This window comes from Hyperoodon ampullatus, assembly GCF_949752795.1.
Source record: "Hyperoodon ampullatus genome assembly, chromosome: 11".
NCBI lineage: Eukaryota > Metazoa > Chordata > Mammalia > Artiodactyla > Ziphiidae > Hyperoodon > Hyperoodon ampullatus.
This window is the reverse complement of record NC_136924.1, coordinates 28,049,811-28,069,053: the sequence shown is the minus strand read 5'-3', so window position 1 is coordinate 28,069,053 and position 19,243 is coordinate 28,049,811. Positions and strand designations below refer to the sequence as shown.

Sequence of the window (19,243 nt, the reverse complement as noted above, 5' to 3'; positions counted from 1 at the left end):
CAATGAAACTGAAAGCAGGAAAACAGTAGAAAAAAGTCAGTGGAACTAACTTCTGGTTCTTTGAAAAGATCAATAAATCTGACAATTTGTAGCAAGACTGACAATGAAAAATAAAAGAGAGAAGACATAAATTACCAAGATCAGAATGAAATAGGGGATATCACTACAGATCCTGTAGACATCAAGAGGATAGTAAAGAAGTACTACAAACAACTCTGCACATGTAAATTTTACAACTTAAAGTGGGCCACTTCCTCAAAAAGCACAATTATCACAATCCACCCGAAATGAAGTGGATAATTTGAATAGCTCTATACTTATTAAGGAAATTGAATTCATAATTTTTAAAACTCCCAAAAAAGAAATCTTCAGACACAGATAGTTGAACCTGAAAATTCTACCAAATGTTTAAAGCAGAGTTAACACTAATTCTACACAAGCTTTTCTGGAAAATAGCAGAGGAGGGAACACTTACTAATTCATTTTAAGAAGCTGGTATTACCCAGATACCAAACCAAAGACAATGCAAAAAACAAACCAAAAAAACTACAGACCAATACTTCTTCTGAATATAGACCAAAAAAATCCTTAACAAACATTGGCAAATAGAATTTAGCAACGTATAAAATGAATTATACACCATGAAAAATGAGGTTTATTCCAGGGATGCAAGTCTTGTTCACTATTTGAAAATCAATATAATTCACCATATTAACAGGCTAAAGAAAAAAATCACATGACCACATCAAATGATACAGAAAAAGCATTTGACAAAATTCAACACCCATTCATGATTTTAAAAAGTCAATTAATAGGAATAGAGTGGAACTTCCTCAACATTATACTTAATTTAATGATGAAATACCAAATGTGGTTTTCCCCTAAGATCAGGTTCAAGGCAAGGATGTCCACACTCATTACCTTTATTCAACATAGTGCAATAAGTCAAGAAAAGGAAATAAAAGACATACAGATTGGAAAGGATGAGATAAAACTGTTCCTATTTGCAGATGACATGATTGTCTACTTAGAAAATCCCAAGGAATCTACCAAAACCAAAACAAAAACAAAAAACAACTCCAAGAACTGATAAATGAGTTCAGTAAGGCCCAGGATACACAATACATACAAAAAATAAATTTTATTTCTAGCAATGAGTATGTGGACATTGAAATTAAAAATACAATAACATTTACTCAAAAAACAAACACCTAGATGTAAATCTTAGAAAACACATAAAGGATTTTTATGCTGAAAGCTACAAAACACTGATGAAAGTAATCAAGGAAGATCTAAATAAATGGAGAGACTTGCCATATTCATGGCTTAGAAGACTCAACATAATAAAGATGTCAGTTCTCCCCAAACTGATATACATGTTTAACAGAACTTTAAAAATCTCCACGAGATTTTTTAATAGAATAAATAATATTAATATGTATATGCAAAGGGAAAGAAAATAGAATTTTCTTTTTAAAAATCAAAGTGGGAAGGATCAGTCTGCTTGATTCCAAGCTTATTAAAATGACCACAGTAATCAAGACTGTGGTATTTGGTGGAGGGATAGACACGCTTAAACTTGACACCAAAAGCATGATCCATAAAATGAAAAATGGATAAATTGGACTTTATCAAATAAAAATTTTGTTCTGTGAATGACCTTGTTGAAAGGATGAAAAGCCAAGTTATAGAGAGAAAGAAATTATTTGCAAACCACACATCTGGCAAAAGGCTAGAATAAATAACTCTCAAAAACTCAACATTTTAACAAAAACAGCCCAGTTAGAAAATAGGCCAAAAAAAAAAAAAAAAAAAGCATAGAGACGTTTCACAGAAGAATATGTACAGATGGCAAATAAACTTGAAAAGATATTTAGTATCTTTAGCCATTAGAGGAACGCAAATGAAAACCACAATGAAATACCACTGTGTACCTATCAGAATGATTATAATAAAAAATAGTGGTAGTATCAAATGCTACTGAGCATGTAGACAAATGGTATCACTCATATATTGCTGTTGGGAATTTAAAATGACAGAGCCGCTCTGGAAAACACTTTCACAGTTTCTTTAAAAAAAATAAAACCTAAACATTAACTATCATACAACCTAGGTATTGCATTCCTGGGCATTTATTCCAGAGAATGAAGACTTATGCTAACACAACTCCTATATGTGAATGTTTACAGCAGCCTTATTCATAATAGCCCAGAACTGGGATACACCCCAGAAGTCCTTCAAAAGTCAAATGGTTTAACAAACTCTGATAAATCCATATGATGGAATGCCACTCAGCAACAAAAAGGAATGAACTGTTGACACATGCAACAATCTAGATGAATCTCCAGAGAATTATGCTGAGTGAAAAAAGCAAATCTCAAAAGGTTATACATATTATATTCATTTATAAAACTTCTTGAATCAACATTTTATGGAAATGGAGAACAGATTCGCAGTTGCCAGGGATTAAGAAGGGGCTGGGAGTGGAGAAAAGTAGACGTGGCTATAAAAGGGCAACAGGAGGAATCCTTGTGGTGATGGAAATGTTCTGTATCTTGACTATATCAATATCAATATCCTGGTTGTGAGATTGTCCTAGAGTTTTGCGAGATATTAGCATTGGGGGAAACTGGATAAAGGATACATGGGATCTCTCTATTATTTTTAATAACCACAAGTGAATGTATAATTATTTCAAAAAGTTTAATGAAAAACATTATGTATCTGGTAAAGCATATTTAAGCTGTATGAAACAATATATAATTGAGACAGAAGTCTCCTTTTTTTTTTTAACATCTTTACTGGAGTATAATTGCTTTACAATGGTGTGTTAGTTTCTGCTTTATAACAAAGTGAATCAGTTATACATATACATATGTTCCCATATCTCTTCCCTCTTGCATCTCCCTCCTTCCCACTCTCCCTATCCCACCCCTCTAGGTGGTCACAAAGAACCGAGCTGATATCCCTGTGCTATGTGGCTGCTTCCCACTAGCTATCTATTTTACGTTTGGTAGTGTATATATGTCCATGCCACTCTCTCACTTTGTCACAGCTTACCCTTCCCCCTCCCCTTATCCTCAAGTCCATTCTCTAGTAGGTCTGTGTCTTTATTCCCGTCCTGCCCCTAGGTTCTTCATGACCTTTTTTCTTTTTTTCTTAGAGTCGATATATATGTGTTAGCATACGGTATTTGTTTTTCTCTTTCTGACTGACTTCACTCTGTATGACAGACTCTAGGTCCATCCACCTCACTACAAATAACTCAATTTCGTTTCTTTTTATGGCTGAGTAATATTCCATTGTATATATGTGCCACATCTTCTTTATCCATTCATCTGTTGATGGACACTTACGTTGCTTCCATGTCCTGGCTACTGTAAATAGAGCTGCAATGAACATTTTGGTACATGACTCTTTTTGAATTATGGTTTTCTCAGGGTATATGCCCAGTAGTGGGATTGCTGTGTCGTATGGTAGTTCTATTTTTAGTTTTTTAGGGAACCTCCATACTGTTCTCCATAGTGGCTGTATCAATTTACATTCCCACCAACAGTGCAAGAGGGTTCCCTTTTCTCCCCACCCTCTCCAGCATTTATTGTTTGTTGATTTTTTGATGATGGCCATTCTGACCGGTGTGAGATGATATCTCATTGTAGGGTTTTTTGTTGTTGTTGTTGTTGTTGTTGTTGTTGTTTTGCTGTATGCGGGCCTCTCACTGTTGTGGCTTCTCCAGTTGCGGAGCACAGGCTCCGGACGCACAGGCTCCGGACGGACAGGCTCAGCAGCCATGACTCATGGGCCTAGCCGCTCCACGGCATGTGGGATCTTCCCGGATCAGGACACGAACCCATGTCCCCTGCATCGGCAGGCGGACTCTCAACCACTGTGCCACCAGGGAAGCCCCTCATTGTAGTTTTGATTTGCATTTCTCTAATGGTTAGTGATGTTGAGCATCCTTTCATGTGTTTGTTGGCAATCTGTATATCTTCTTTGGAGAAATGTCTATTTAGGTCTTCTGCCCATTTTTGGATTGGGTTGTTTGTTTTTTTGATATTGAACTGCATGAGCTGCTTGTAAATTTTGGAGATTAATCCATTGTCAGTTGCTTCATTTGCAAATATCTTCTCCCATTCTGAGGGTTGTCTTTTTGTCTTGTTTATGGTTTCCTTTGCTGTGCAAAAGCTTTTAAGTTTCATTAGGTCCCATTTGTTTATTTTTGTTTTTATTTCCATTTCTCTGGGAGGTGGATCAAAAGGATCTTGGTATGATTTATGTCAGAGTGTTCTGCCTATGTTTTCCTCTAAGAGTTTGATAGTGTCTGGCCTTACATTTAGGTCTTTAATCATTTTGAGTTTATTTTTGTGTATGGTGTCAGGAAGTGTTCTAATTTCATACTTTTACATGTACCTCTCCAGTTTTCCCAGCACCACTTATTGAAGAGGCTGTCTTTTCTCCATTGTGTATTCTTGCCTCCTTTATCAAATATAAGGTGACCATATGTGCGTGGGTTTATCTCTGGGCTTTCTATCCTGTTCCATTGATCTATATTTCTGTGTTTGTGCCAGTACCACGCTGTCTTGATTACTGTAGCTTTGTAGTATAGTCTGAAGTCAGGGAGCCTGATTCCTCCAGCTCCATTTTTCTTTCTCAAGATTGCTTTGGCTATTCGGGGTCTTTTGCATTTCCATACAAATTGTGAAATTTTTTGTTCTAGTTCTGTGAAAAATGCCAGTGGTAGTTTGATAGGGATTGCATTGAATCTGTAGATTGCTTTGGGCAGTATAGTCATTTTCACATTGTTGATTCTTCCAATCCAAGAACATGGTATATCTCTCCATCTATTTGTATCATCTTTAGTTTCTTTCATCAGTGTCTTATAATTTTCTGCATACAGGTCTTTTGTCTCCTTAGGTAGGTTTATTCCTAGATATTTTATTCTTTCTGTTGCAGTGGTAAATGGGAGTGTTTCCTTAATTTCACTTTCAGATTTTTCATCATTAGTGTATAGGAATGCTAGAGATTTCTGTGCATTAATTTTGTATCCTGCTGCTTTACCAAATTCATTGATTAGCTCTAGTAGTTTTCTGGTAGCATCTTTAGGATTCTCCATGTATAGTATCATGTCATCTGCAAACAGTGACAGCATTACTCTTCTTTTCCGATTTGGTCCTTTTATTTCTTTTTCTACTCTGATTGCTGTGGGTAAAACTTCCAAAACTATGTTGAATAATAGTGGTGAGAGTGGGCACCCTTGTGTTGTTCCTGATCTCAGTGGAAATGGCTTCAGTTTTTCACCATTGAGGACGATGTTGGCTGTGGGTTTGTCATATATGGCCTTTATTATGTTGAGGAAAGTTCCCTCTATGCCTACTTTCTGCAGGGTTTTTATCATAAATGGGTGTTGAATTTTTTCAAAAGCTTTCTCTGCATCGATTGAGATGATCGTATGGTTTTTCTCATTCAATTTGTTAATATGGTGTATCATATTGATTGATTTGCATATATTGAAGAATCCTTGCATTCCTGGGATAAACCCCACTTGATCATGGTGTCTGATCCTTTTAATGTGCTGTTGGATTCTGTTTGCTAGTATTTTGTTGAGGATTTTTGCATCTATGTTCATCAGTGATATTGGCCTGTAGTTTTCTCTCTTTGTGACATCTTTGTCTGGTTTTGGTATCAGGGTGATGGTGGCCTCGTCGAATGAGTTTGGGAGTGTTCCTCCCTCTGCTATATTTTGGAAGAGTTTGAGAAGGGTGGGTGTTAGCCCTACTCTAAATGTTTGATAGAATTTGCCTGTGAAGCCATCTGGTCCTGGGCTTTTGTTTTTTGGAAGATTTTTAATCAGGTTCAATTTCAGTTCTTGTGATGGGTCTGTTTATATTTTCTATTTCTTCCTGGTTCAGTCTCGGAAGGTTGTGCATTTCTAAGAATTTGTCCATTTCTTCCAGGTTGTCTATTTTATTGGCATAGAGTTGCTTGTAGTAATCTCTCATGATCCTTTGTATTTCTGCAGTGTCAGTTGTTACTTCTCCTTTTTCATTTCTAATTCTATTGATTTGAGTCTTCTCCCTTTTTTTCTTGATGAGTCTGGCTAATGGTTTATCAATTTTGTTTATCTTCTCAAAGAACCAGCTTTTAGTTTTATTGATCTTTGCCATCATTTACTTCATTTCTTTTCCCTTTATTTCTGATCTGATCTTTATGATTTCTTTCCTTCTGCTAACTTTGGGTTTTTTTTTTTCTTCTTTCTCTAATTGCTTTAGGTGTAAATTTAGGTTGTTTATTTGAGATGTTTCTTCTTTCTTAAGGTAGGATTGTATTGCTGTAAACTTCCCTCTTAGAACTGCTTTTGCTGCATCCCATAGGTTTTGGGTCATCGTGTTTTCATTGTCATTTGTTTCTAGGTATTTTTTGATTTCCTCTTTGATTTCTTCAGTGATCTCTTGGTTATTAAGTAGTGTATTGTTTAGCCTCCATGTGCTTGTATTTTTTACAGATTTTTTCCTGTAACTGATATCTAGTCTCATAGCGCTGTGGTCGGAAAAGATACTTGATACAATTTCAATTTTCTTAAATTTACCAAGGATTGATTTGTGTCCCAAGATATGATCTATCCTGGAGAATGTTTCATGAGCACTTGAGAAGAATGTGTATTCTGTTGTTTTTGGATGGAATGTCCTATAAATATCCATTAAGTCCATCTTGTTTAATGTATCATTTGAAGCTTGTGTTTCCTTATTTATTTTCATTTTAGATGATCTGTCCATTGGTGAAAGTGGGGTGTAAAGTCCCCTACCATGATTGTGTTACTGTCGATTTTCCCTTTTATGGCTGTTAGCATTTGCCTTATGTACTGAGGTGCTCCTTTGTTGGGTGCATAAATATTTACAATTATTATATTTTCTTCTTGGATTGATTCCTTGATCATTATGTAGTGTCCTTCTTTGTCTCTTGTAATAGCCTTTATTTTAAAGCCTATTTTCTCTGATATGAGAATTGCTACTCCAGCTTTCTTTTGATTTCCATTTGTGTGGAATATCTTTTTCCATCCCTTCACTTTCAGTCTGAATGTGTCCCTAGGTCTGAAGTGGGTCTCTTGTAGACAGCATATATATGGGTCGTGTTTTTGTGTCCATTCAGCCAGTCTCTGTCTTTTGGTTGGAGTATTTAATCCATTTACATTTAAGGTAATCATCAATATGTATGTTCCATTTACCATTTTCTTAATTGTTTGGGGTTTGTTATTGTAGGTCTTTTCCTGCTCTTGTGTTTCCTGGCTAGAGAAGTTCCTGTAGCATTTTTTGTAAAGCTGGTTTGGTAGTGCTGAATTCTCTTAGCTTTTGCTTGTCTGTAAAGGTTTTAATTTCTCCGTCAAATCTGAATGAGATCCTTGTTGGGTAGAGTAATCTTGTTTGCAGGTTTTTCCCTTTCATCACTTTAAATATGTCCTGCCACTCCCTTCTGGCTTGTAGAGTTTCTGCTGAAAGATCAGCTGTTAACCTTTTGGGATTTCCTTGTATGTTATTTGTTGCTTTTCCCTTGCTGCTTTTAATATGTTTTCTTTGTATTTAATTTTTGTCAGTTTGATTAATATGTGTCTTTGTGTGTTTCTCCTTGGATTTATCTTGTATGGGACTCTCTGTGCTTCCTGGACTTGATTGACTATTTCCTTTCCCATATTATGGAAGTTTTCAACTATAATCTCTTCAAATATTTTCTCAGTCCCTTTCTTTTTCTCTTCTTCTTCTGGGACCCCTATAATTCGAATGTTGGTGCATTTAATGTTGTCCTAAAGGTCTCTGAGACTGTCCTCAATTCTTTTCATTCTTTTTTCTTTATTCTGCTCTGCAGTAGTTATGTCCACTATTTTATCTTCCAGCTCACTTATCCGTTCTTCTGCCTCAGTTATTGTGCTATTGATTCCTTCCAGAGAATTTTTATTTTTATTTTTTTGCAGTACACGGGCCTCTCACTGTTGTGGCCTCTCCCGTTGTGGAGCACAGGCTCTGGACGCACAGGCTCAGAGGCCATGGCTCACGGGCCCAGCCGCTCTGCGGCATGTGGCATCCTCCTGGACCGGGGCACGAACCCGTGTCCCCTGCATTGGCAGGCGGACTCTCAACCACTGTGCTGCCAGGGAAGCCCCTAGAGAATTTTTAATTTCATTCATTGTGTTGCTCGTCATTGTTTGTTTGCTCTTTAGTTCTTCCAGGTCCTTGTTAAACGTTTCTTGTATTTTCTCCATTCTATTTCCAAGATTTTGGATCATCTTTACTATCATTACTCTGAATTCTTTTTCAGGTAGACTGCCTATTTCCTCTTCATTTGTTTGGTCTGGTGGGTTTTTACTTTGCTCCTTCATCTGCTGTGTTTCTGTCTTCTCATTTTGCTTTACTTACTACATTTGGGGTCTCGTTTTTGCAGGCTGCAGGTTAATAGTTCCCATTGTTTTTGGTGTCTGCCCCCAGTGGCTGAGGTTGGTTAGGTGGGTTGTGTAGGCTTCCTGGTGGAGGGGACTGGTGCCTATGTTCTGGAGGATGAGGCTGGATCTTGTCTTTCTGGTGGGCAGGTCTACATCCGGTAGTATGTTTTGGGGTGTCTGTGAGCTTATTATGATTTTAGGCAGCCTCTCTGCTAATGGTTGGGGTTGTGTTCCTGTCTTGCTAGTTGTTTGGCATAGGGTGTCCAGCATTGTAGCTTGCTGGTCATTGAGTGGAGCTGGGTTAGCGTTGAGATGGAGATCTCTGGGAGAGCTTTTGCCATTTGATATTATGCGGAGCTGGGAGGTCTCTGGTGGACAAATGTCCTGAACTCGGCTCTCACACCTCAGAGGCACAGGCCTGACACCTGGCCAGAGCACCAAGACCCTGTCAGCCACACGGCTCAGAAGAAAAGGGAGAAAGAAAGAAAGAAGCAAGGAAAGAAAGAAAGAAAGAAAGAGCAAGAGAGAGAGACGGGGGGGAGGAAGGAAGGAAGAAAGAAAAAATAAAGTTATTAACATAAAAAATTATTAAAGGTAAAAAAATAAAAAGTAATTAAAAAAAGAAAAAAAAAAGGAAAGAAAGAACAACCAAACCAAAAAACAAATCCACCAATGATAACAACTGCTAAAAACTATACTAAAGAAACAAACAAACAAACAAAAACGGACAGACAGAACCCAGGAAAAATGGTAAAAGCAAAGCTATACAGAAAAATCACACAAAGAAGCATACGCATACACGCTCACAAAAAGAGAAAAAGGAAAAAAATATATATGTATATCGTTGCTCCCAAAGTCCACCGCCTCAACTTTGGGATGATTCGTTGTCTGTTCGGGTATTCCACAGATGCAGGGTACATCAAGTTGATTGTGGAGATTTAATCCGCTGCTTCTGAGGCTGCTGGGAGAGATTTCCCTTTCTCTTTGTTCGCACAGCTCCCGGGGTTCAGCTTTGGATTTGGACCCGCCTCTGCATGTAGGTCGCCTGAGGGCCTCTGTTCTTCACTCAGACAGGACGGGGTTAAAGGAGCAGCTGCTTCGGGGACTCTGGCTCACTCAGGCCGGGGGGAGGGAGGGGTACGGAGTGCGGGGCGAGCCTGCGGAGGTAGAGGCCGGCCTGACGTTGCACCAGCCTGAGGTGCTCCGTGCGCTCTCCCAGGGAAGTTGTCCCTGGATCATGGGACCCTGGCAGTGGCGGGCTGCACAGGCTCCCGGGAGGGTAGGTGTGGAGAGTGACCTGTGCTTGCACACAGGATTCTTGGTGGCTGCAACAGCAGCCTTAGCATCCCAGGCCCATCTGTGGTGTCTGCGCTGATAGCCGCACCTCACGCCCGTCTCTGGAGCTCGTTTAGGCGACACTCTGAATCCCTTCTCCTCATGCACCCCGAAACAATGGTCTCTTGCCTCTTAGGCAGCTCCAGACTTTTTCCCGGACTCCCTCCCAGCTAGCTGTGGCGCACTAGCCCCCTTCAGGCTGTGTTCACGCAGCGAACCCCAGTCCTCTCCCTGGGATCCGACCTCCGAAGCCCGAGCCTCAGCTCCCAGGCCCCACCCGCCCCGGCGGGTGAGCAGACAAGCCTCTCGGGCTGCTGAGTGCCGGTCGGCACCGATCCTCTGTGTGGGAATCTCTCCGCTTTGCCCTCCGCACCCCTGTTGCTGCGCTCTCCTCCGCGGCTCTGAAGCTTCCCCCCTCCGCCAACCGCAGTCTCTGCCCGAGAAGGGGCTTCCTAGTGTGTGGAAACCTTTCCTCCTTCACAGCTCCCGCTCCGAGGTGTAAGTCCCGTCCCTATTCTTTGTCTCTGTTTTTCCTTTTTTCTTTTGCCCTACCCAGGTACGTGGGGGAGTTTCTTGCCTTTTGGTAGGTCTGAGGTCTTCTGCCAGCGTTCAGTAGGTGTTCTATAGGAGCTGTTCCACATGTAGATGTATTTCTGATGTATTTTTGGAAAGGAAGTTTATCTCCGCGTCTTACTCGTCCGCCATGTTGAAGCTACCAGAAGTCTCCTTTTCTTTGTGCCCTTCCCCTATTCCCTTCTTTAGAATTTACTGGTATTATTTTTTTCTGTCTCCTTCCACTGACATTAAATGCATGTACATTCATATATATATATATATATATATATATATATATGCTAATATATATATATGTGTGTGTGTGTATATTCACTAAAAAAACACAAGCAAAAAACATCCTATAATGCTGCTCTTCACTCTGCTCCTAATTTATCTTGGAGCTTCCTTATAGATACACACAGATTTACCAAATTCTTTTCTGGAGAGCTCTATTGTTATGTTCTATTGCAAAGATGTATCATTCTTTTTCTACCAAGTGACCTAATGAAGGAGATTTAAAGTACCTCAAATCTTTTGTGATAATGAACAGTGATGAAGTTGACTCATTATATGTATGTGTTTGAACTCACGTTCAACTTTATTTGTAGGATAAATTCCTTGACGTAGAGTTTTGAGTTGAAAATTATGTGCATTTTACATTTGATAGATATTGCTGAATTCCCTCAAAGAAGTTAAACCTTTACATTCTCACCAATAGTGTAATAGAGTGCTTATTTCCTTATACTCTTACCGACAGAGTATTATCCAACTTTTTGAACTTTACTAATCTCACAGAAGAAAATTGATCACCTTTTAATTTGTATTTTTAAAATTATGAGTGAGGTTGGTCCCTGGGTCATATGTCTAAAAGTGAATGGGTTTAGTTTTTTAAAACTAAGTTAAAATGAGAAGCAAATCTTCTCCAGCTCTGGGATATATAAGTTTTTTAAAAGTTACATAAGCTTCTTTTACCAATTAGTTATTTTTAAACTTTTTCTGTTTATTTTTAAGTTAGGACTCTATGGATGTATTCCTCAACTTGTTTATTCTTTTTTTTAATTTTAATTTTATTTATTTTTCTTTTTTTTTAAGTTTCATTTTTGTTTGTCCTTTTGGACATTAATAGATTCTTAGGTTTCGAGTATAGGACATATGTAAGCAATCTGACATTACGTTTGAGGTATGGGTGCTTGCCTAAGATTCTGGGTATTGACAGACATCTAAAATTAGGTAAGATTAGAAGTTGATTTCCTGTAGGGAGGATTCTTGTGGAGAAGTTTAGCAGTGCATAATAATCTACATAGCCTCAGAGGACATGTCTGTATTGTGGCAAAATTTATAAGTAGGTGAAATTTATTTGGGGCACTGGCTGCCTCAGCATCCCCTTTCTGGACTTTTTTTTTTTTTTTTTTTTTTGGCATTACCTCTTCCTGACAGGAAAATTAACTGATAATATATCTTGGTGTTATAGCTAATAAACCCTCAATATTGTTATTTATTACTATGTACAGGCATGGTCCTGAGCACAACCGTATGAGGTAGGTACACCTATGACCCTATTTTAGATGAATAAAGTAAAGCATAGTTTTGCTCAAGTCATACAGTAAAAGTAGTATCAGAATTGCAACTCAGATAATCTGATTCCAGAGCCCTTTTCTTTAACTAACGTGCTGTACTGTTTCTCACTATTCTCGTATTTCCCAAGCTGTGTGTCTGGACACCCCAGGGTTGCTGTGGGATATGTTAAATTTTTGAGGGAAACACAGTGACATATCTTGGACACTCTACAGACCACTGACTCGAGGTGGTTCAACATATCAGCATTAGATCACACTCCATCTGACATACCTCTGCAAAGCTACATTTTCAGCGGTGCTGGGAAAAAAAAGCAAGTGTCACACAAAAATCAATACAGAACAAGAAATGAAGGTGGTAGTTTCCAAATTCCAAGGTTTGAGACGCTGTGCAGTGCCCAACAGATACACACATCCTGTTAGTAAGTACTTGTGGTTACATGACTTAAAAATATGATTTATTCTTTCAATTTATTTGTGTTACTTCTTCAAATGGCTACCAAATTGTTAGGAAATAAATACTTATTAAATTGTTTGGACCTAGCTACTTAGTAGGACTATTAGATATTTCTTTTGGCCTAAGGTTGTCATGAAAATATTTCTGAGATACTACAGGTGCTGTGAGCTGAGAAAGTTTGAGAACTTCTGAAAGCCCACCTCTGCAGGTGTAGAGAGAAGAATGCAGAATTTATTGGGCATGAGGTTGGAAATCAATACGTGATAGTTCTTATTGTTATATCAATGCTAAGGTGTAAGTGTTTTCATAGTAATTCTCACAGGAGCATTTGATTTGAATTGAACTTGGAAAGGGTGGTAGTAACCCAAAGGAATGCATCCCAACAGATCCAAAGTGGGATGGCAGTGACTGGTAGAGAAATTTGGATATTCTGGTGTTTCTAAAATTGCGTAGGTAGGTGTCTTAATATTGTGACCTAGGTAATCCCAAATTATGTCTACTGTGATAAAAACAATACCTATCTCGTAAGTTTGTTGTGAAGATTAAATGATTAAGCTTAGAATAGTGCCTGGCACTAACAAGCAATCAGTGAATGTTGACTGTTGTTAATATTTATTATTATATTATCTGTTGCTATTCATCATCATCACCATCATCTCTGGAGGATGCATATTCCACTAGCACAGCAGAATTCTTACCTATCATAAAACATGGACAAAATTGTTTGTTAGTTTTTTGACATGTTAAGGAATCTGAGAGGCTACTGGACCCCGAGTGCTGTTTTTAGGCCCATCCTTAATTGACTTGAACCCTGGAGAGATTCTCTTGTAAAACTGTTAAACCAGGTTTTTACCAAAGACTGGTCTGATAAACATTTCCTAAAGCTTCCTTAGGGCCTAGTTCTGCACCTATTTGGAACAGCCTCTAGGGAAACTTTGGGGACAAATTGAAATTTTCTTTCATTTATCCGATGGATTTGTCTTACTTTTCTCACCTGTCTTGGTGTTAGTGACAAGACTGTATTCTTGATATTTTTTTGGCATAAATTAATATGCCTAGTCCCTAAAGTCTCCTTTGGGACAATCACCTCTTAATAACACTTGTAAAATAGCATTTTGTGCTATTCAGCCATTTGTATGGTCTTTTCAGTTTATGAAGTACTTTATTATCTGTTGTTTTCTTTATTATGGTATTTCCTCATAGGCTAGACAGGGCAGGTAGTATCTTCATTTCATGGATGAAGAAACTGAGATCAGAATGGTACATAACTCATCCAGGATCACACAGCCAGGTTATGACAGATCCGTGCCTAGAATAAGAAATTTTCTTATTTCCAATTTAGTGCTCTTTTTTGATCCTGTGCTCTGAAGCCCCTTGCCTCACACCCTAAAATGGGGAGCAGAACATGGGATGACTCAGAACTCCTGGGGTCAATTCTAGGTCCCATTTTTTGATCTTGGGAAAATCATTTTAACTTCTCTGAATGCTTATTTCTTCATTTGTGAAATGAGCTAATAATATTACTGTAATTTTCCTGTGGGTTGGTTGTAATTAGTGTTGGAAACAAGATTCAAATACAGGTTATCTGGTTCTTGAATCTGTGTTTTAAACCACTAGTTACACTGACTCTTGCCATCATAAAGAGATACAGTAGACTTTAAGAGTAACAGAGTTGTGGGCCTCCCTGGTGGCGCAGTGGTTGAGAGTCCGCCTGCCGATGCAGGGGATACGGGTTCGTGCCCCGGTCTGGGAGGATCCCATATGCCGCGGAGCGGCTGGGCCCGTGAGCCATGGCTGCTGAGCCTGTGCATCCGGAGCCTGTGCTCCGCAACGGGAGAGGCCACAACAGTGAGAGGCCCGCGTACCACAAAAAAAAAAAAAAAAAAAAAAAAAGAGTAACAGAGTTGTGTAGCAAGCTAGATGTACTATGAGATATAGTGAGTGTATCAGCTATTACTTCCAACTCTAACTGAATTTCTAAAGTAACTCAAGGTTTTAGAACTCTGGAGAATGGCTTAAGCTAAATGTTCACTGATTAAACGACCTGTGTAGTTATTCAAAATGTAGATGCAACATCGGAAAAAAGGCTGAGATTTTTAGGAATCTTTATTCTAAAGTGTTTTTTAAAGGGTGTCAGAAAATTCTATTTTTTTGTTTTCTTACAGCACTGGGAGGTGTTCAAAAAGGTAACAGAAGTTTTCATTTTAGTTCCTGCACTTCTTGGTCTCAAAGGGAACTTGGAAATGACATTGGCATCCAGATTATCCACCGCAGTAAGTTTTTTCCTATACATAAACATATACTGTTTTATCTATACATAAACATATACTGTTTCTCTCTATTGAGGAGAACTTGCATCAGGAAAGTAATTTTCTCTTCTGTCTACTGGTAAATTTCTGAACCTCAGGGCTATGCTAAGTAGTTATGCCTGTTAATCATGCCCTGAAAGCTCCTTGGGTTGTCTAATCTGGGGATTATAGGCTTTCCTTTATCCTGAGAAGAAGTAGCATTCTTGCCCCCTTTCATTCCGGGGAGTTCTGGCAATTATCATCAGTGTTTAAAACATGGGGCAAGTCAGATATTGAGATTCTTTATGGTTCGATGGTTGGTAAATCGTTATTTAAACTTTTTGTGATTGTAAAAGTAATACATGTTTATTATACAAACTGCAGGAAAGGGAAAAAAGTATCAAGAAGAAAATTTAAAACTACCCCCAATTATTTACCTAGACATAATCACTATCAATATTTTGATATATATCCTTGTATACTTGGATATCTCTACCTATGCATAGGTATATCATAATGTAGATACATACTGTATATTCTTTTTTTTTTTTTTTTTTTTTTGCGGTATGCGGGCCTCTCACTGCTGTGGCCTCTCCCGTCGCGGAGCACAGGCTCTGGACGCGCAGGCCCAGCGGCCATGGCTCACGGGCCCTGCCGCTCCGCGGCATGTGGGATCCTCGCGGACCGGGGCACGAACCCGTGTCCCCTGCATCGGCAGGCGGACTCTCAACCACTGCGCCACCAGGGAAGCGCCATACTGTATATTCTAAAAGAACTGGAATTCTCTTTTATAATCTGTGATATCCATTTGTAGATACATCATGATCATCTTTCCATATCAATAAATGTAGACCTATCTCATTTTTATTGGCGGTGTGTTTTTCTGTTGTATAGTTCTACCACGGTTTAATCCATCATCTGTTATTGAATATATAGGTTCTTTTTAATGTTTTGCTGTTATAAACAATGTTGTAATGAATATTCTTATACATACAGTTTTACATTCTTTTCTTATTTCTTTTGGGCAAATTCTAGGATTGTAATTACTGTACAGGAAAAAAAAAGTATACTTTTAAGGCTTTAGCCCCATATTGCAGAATTGTCATCCATAAAGGTTAAACACTTTTGAAAATACTGCCACGAGCAGGGTTCTGAGATTTTTTAGTAGCCGAAAAGGACATTGTTTTCTCACTATAACATTCTTTGGGGGTTCACCATTGTGGAGCCAAGTTATCATTAAAACCATGTAGATAGTGAGGTTCACTTCAGTGAGCCATCAGCCCACGGAATGTTAGCCAAAAATTAACTAAGCCATCATTACTAATTGCAGTGCTGTTAGTATATGAAGTTTGTTTCTTTCCTTAAAGAAGGTACAACAAATGAATCTATGAACTAGGAAAGAACATTTGTGTATCTAAAGGTAACCAAGATGTGGAAGCTGAACGACCATGTTGTTGATGGGAGCCCTCTTTCACTCCTCGTCCCCTCTCCCCATTTTTCCCCAGGCAGCTGTGAGTTCCCTAAGGTTTCTTGAGTGAAGCAGATGCTTGGAAAGGAAAGGCATTAAATAATGTTTTATTAACATTATTATTGGCTTGCTCAGTTAAGAGAAAATGCTACATATGCCCTATGGAAATTTCTAAGCCCTTTCCTTACATATAAAAGGTCATACAGCCATACTCTGCCCAGGCAATAATGAAGTATTGGGTGTTAGTGAGCTCTCATAATGTGCCAGCACTGTGCTAACTGCTTAACAAGGATGTCTCTTAACAACCCTATGAGAGAAACACTATTCCTGTTTTACAGAGGAGGAACTGAGGCTTTGAACAGTTGAGTGATGAAGGGTGAATCCTGAGAGCTATTTTATATTAGGTGGTTAGGGAAGACTTCTCTGAGAGGTGGTGTGTAAGCTGGAGCCTGAATAATAAAAGTGAGTCAGCCATATCAAAATCTTGGAAACGACCATTCCAGGTTACATTGTATCTAATCAGTGTAATGATGTCAGTGTAATAATGTCAAATATTTATAAGCGTTCTGTACAGATTCACTTTCACAGTTGAGCCTGTGTAACTGTATGTCTGTGTAGTAAACAGAGGCCCATGTAACCGTATGTCTATGTAGCTTAAAATTAAACAACAAGCTTACAAATTAAAAAAAAATTCTAGGGACTTTCTTTTCCTGGTGGCGCAGTGGTTAGGAATCCACCTGTCAATGCAGGGGACACGGGTTCAAGCCCTTGTCTGGAAGATCCCACATGCCGCAGAGAAACTAAGCCCATGCACCACATCTACTGAGCCTGAGCTCTAGAGCCTGCGAGCCACGACTACTGAGCCCCCATGCCACAACTACTGAAGCCCGTGTACCTAGAGCCCATGCTCCATAACAAAGAGAAGCCACCGCAATGAGAAGTCCGTGCACTGCAACGAAGGGTAGCCCCCGCTCGCCACAACTAGGGAGAAAGCCTGCACGCAGCAACAGAGACCCAATGCAGCCCAAAATAAATAAATTTTTTTTTTTTAAAAAATCTCTATCTTTCTGCCTTGGCAAATACAGTATATCCTTTGATGATCTGGAAGTCCAAGATCAAATTTAGAATTCTTGGACTTCTTGGGTTCTATTTTGGAACATAGTGATATGGAGAGAGCCAGCCCCTGGTCTGACACATGGCCCCTTCCTTCTCCACCCTTGGCCCTATGTCCTGTACTTTGAAAGACCTCACACATACCTCACACCTCACATTCATCCATACCCCCAACAAACAGTCAGCCCTTGAGCGCTCCTTGGCTTGGGCGTGCACCAGTGGTGGCATGGTCTGCCTTCAGGAAGATTGGCTTCAGGAAGAGGCCATTGGGCTCTAGGCCATTTAGTCAGGGAGCTTTATGATCCCAGGTATCTGGAGTGTGGCCTAGAAGAGGATGAGACACAGGCTTCGAGTGGGCACACTGCTTGGGCCCTATGCACTCTTCATCCTAAGGAATGGGGCATAGCTAAAGGAGGGCCAAAGTGGGGCCTTCTAAGCCATGGGTCTCAGAGCTGAAGTCCTTCTTACAGAATTAGAGAACTACCGATTCTAGATTCCAGGAGTGAAAACTTCTCTTAGCCTAAGGAAAATTATATGACATAGAAGAGATTTAGAAGCTTCCTTGTGATGTACTTCTGCAAGATATTAAAACAGGATGGAAAAGTTATATATTAAGAAGGGTTGCTTGAGCGAAATAGCTGTAATATTATACTCTGAAGGTAGCAGTCACAGGACTTACTAATAACCAGTGGTTGCCTACAGAGAAAGCAGTTCTTTTATTGGAACCTTCTTAAGTAACCAAATGGCTGTACCTTGAAGTATACAAGTATCTCTTACATGATATCTGTCCTATCATTCTACTCTTGAGAAGATACTGAAATTGGCGTGAATGCAATAAAAGCTGAGATATAAATGGAAATTTACTACTTTCTGGTGTCTTGGAAGCCAGTCACATGGCTCCATTGTTACACTTTTAGATCCAAGGTTTAAATGCAAATTTTTCTCAAGTGATCATGGGAAGCAGTAAGTACGTGTAAAAACGTTAAAATTTTAAAATGTGTTAGGACAACACCCTTTGACTCATCTGAAAATATTTAGAAAGCATCATCATCAAGCAATATACAAAATTTCAGTTTATGCAATTATTTCAATGAAATTGCATCATGACTATTAACCAAAATGTCAAACCTGGGAATTAAAGAGGATATAAGTCCTTTATCAATTATATTTATTTCCTAATATAATATTTAGGAAAGAAAGCCTAATAATTTGATAACACCATCATTCTCAGCAGTATCTAGACTGGCAAAAGTAGCCAAAAACATTCTTGATTGTTTAATGACTTCATTTGAAAGTGGGCATCTATATAGTATTACAAATATGAAGTATAGTGACCACAGGATCAATCTAGCAGCCCTCAGTGCTAAGAACTTATTTCTCAAAAATTTACTAATAAGGTGGTAATAAGATTTTTAAAATTTGATTAAATTTCACATGTGTTCTAATCTCCTAGAAGTTCATCATATAATGGTGACATTTGGTGTCAGCTAAATATTGATTTTAACACTTGGCCATTTGGCATCCAACTGGAATGTGTGTCTAGTATACCTCTAGCTTTTGTCTTCAAAAACAAAACAAAAACTTTTATGTAGTTTTACTAAGGTTTTCAAAGTTAGTGAAATTACATGCATGTGTTCCATCTGCCATCTTTTCCCAGTGATCTACCCTTGCATTATGTTTTAAGAGCTGATGGGTTACCTAGATAGAACTCAATCCAAGAGGCTTTTTGACAGGAGAGGAGAATAAAGAAGAGGTCTTGAAAAACAAGAGTGGCAACATTTAAGGGAGAAGAAAGTTATTAGAATGAGAGTTAAAAGGTGGCTTTAGTTACATTTTGTTAGAAAATGAACTTTGTTCTGATACATATAGTTAGGCATACCAACATTTAAGCAACTTGATAACTTTGCCAGGAAAACTGAAATTTTGGCTAACTTACCTCAAAGAAAATATTTCTAAAAGCAACATTCTTCAGCATTACCCAGCATTTGTTTAGATTCAAATAACAGATTAAACATGCCAATCCAT

At 38.6% G+C, this 19,243-nt stretch overlaps 1 protein-coding gene across 1 annotated transcript in view; it reads left to right on the top strand.

The window, feature by feature from the left end:
- SLC41A2 (solute carrier family 41 member 2) overlaps positions 1-19,243 on the top strand; it is a gene marked incomplete at its 3' end in the record, with an annotated part of 107,571 nt that overhangs the window by 5,578 nt on the left and 82,750 nt on the right. The window contains exon 2 of the mRNA XM_079714386.1: positions 14,515-14,622. Within this exon, the coding sequence (XP_079570512.1) occupies positions 14,515-14,622 (108 nt within the window). The remainder of the gene's footprint in view (positions 1-14,514; positions 14,623-19,243) is intronic.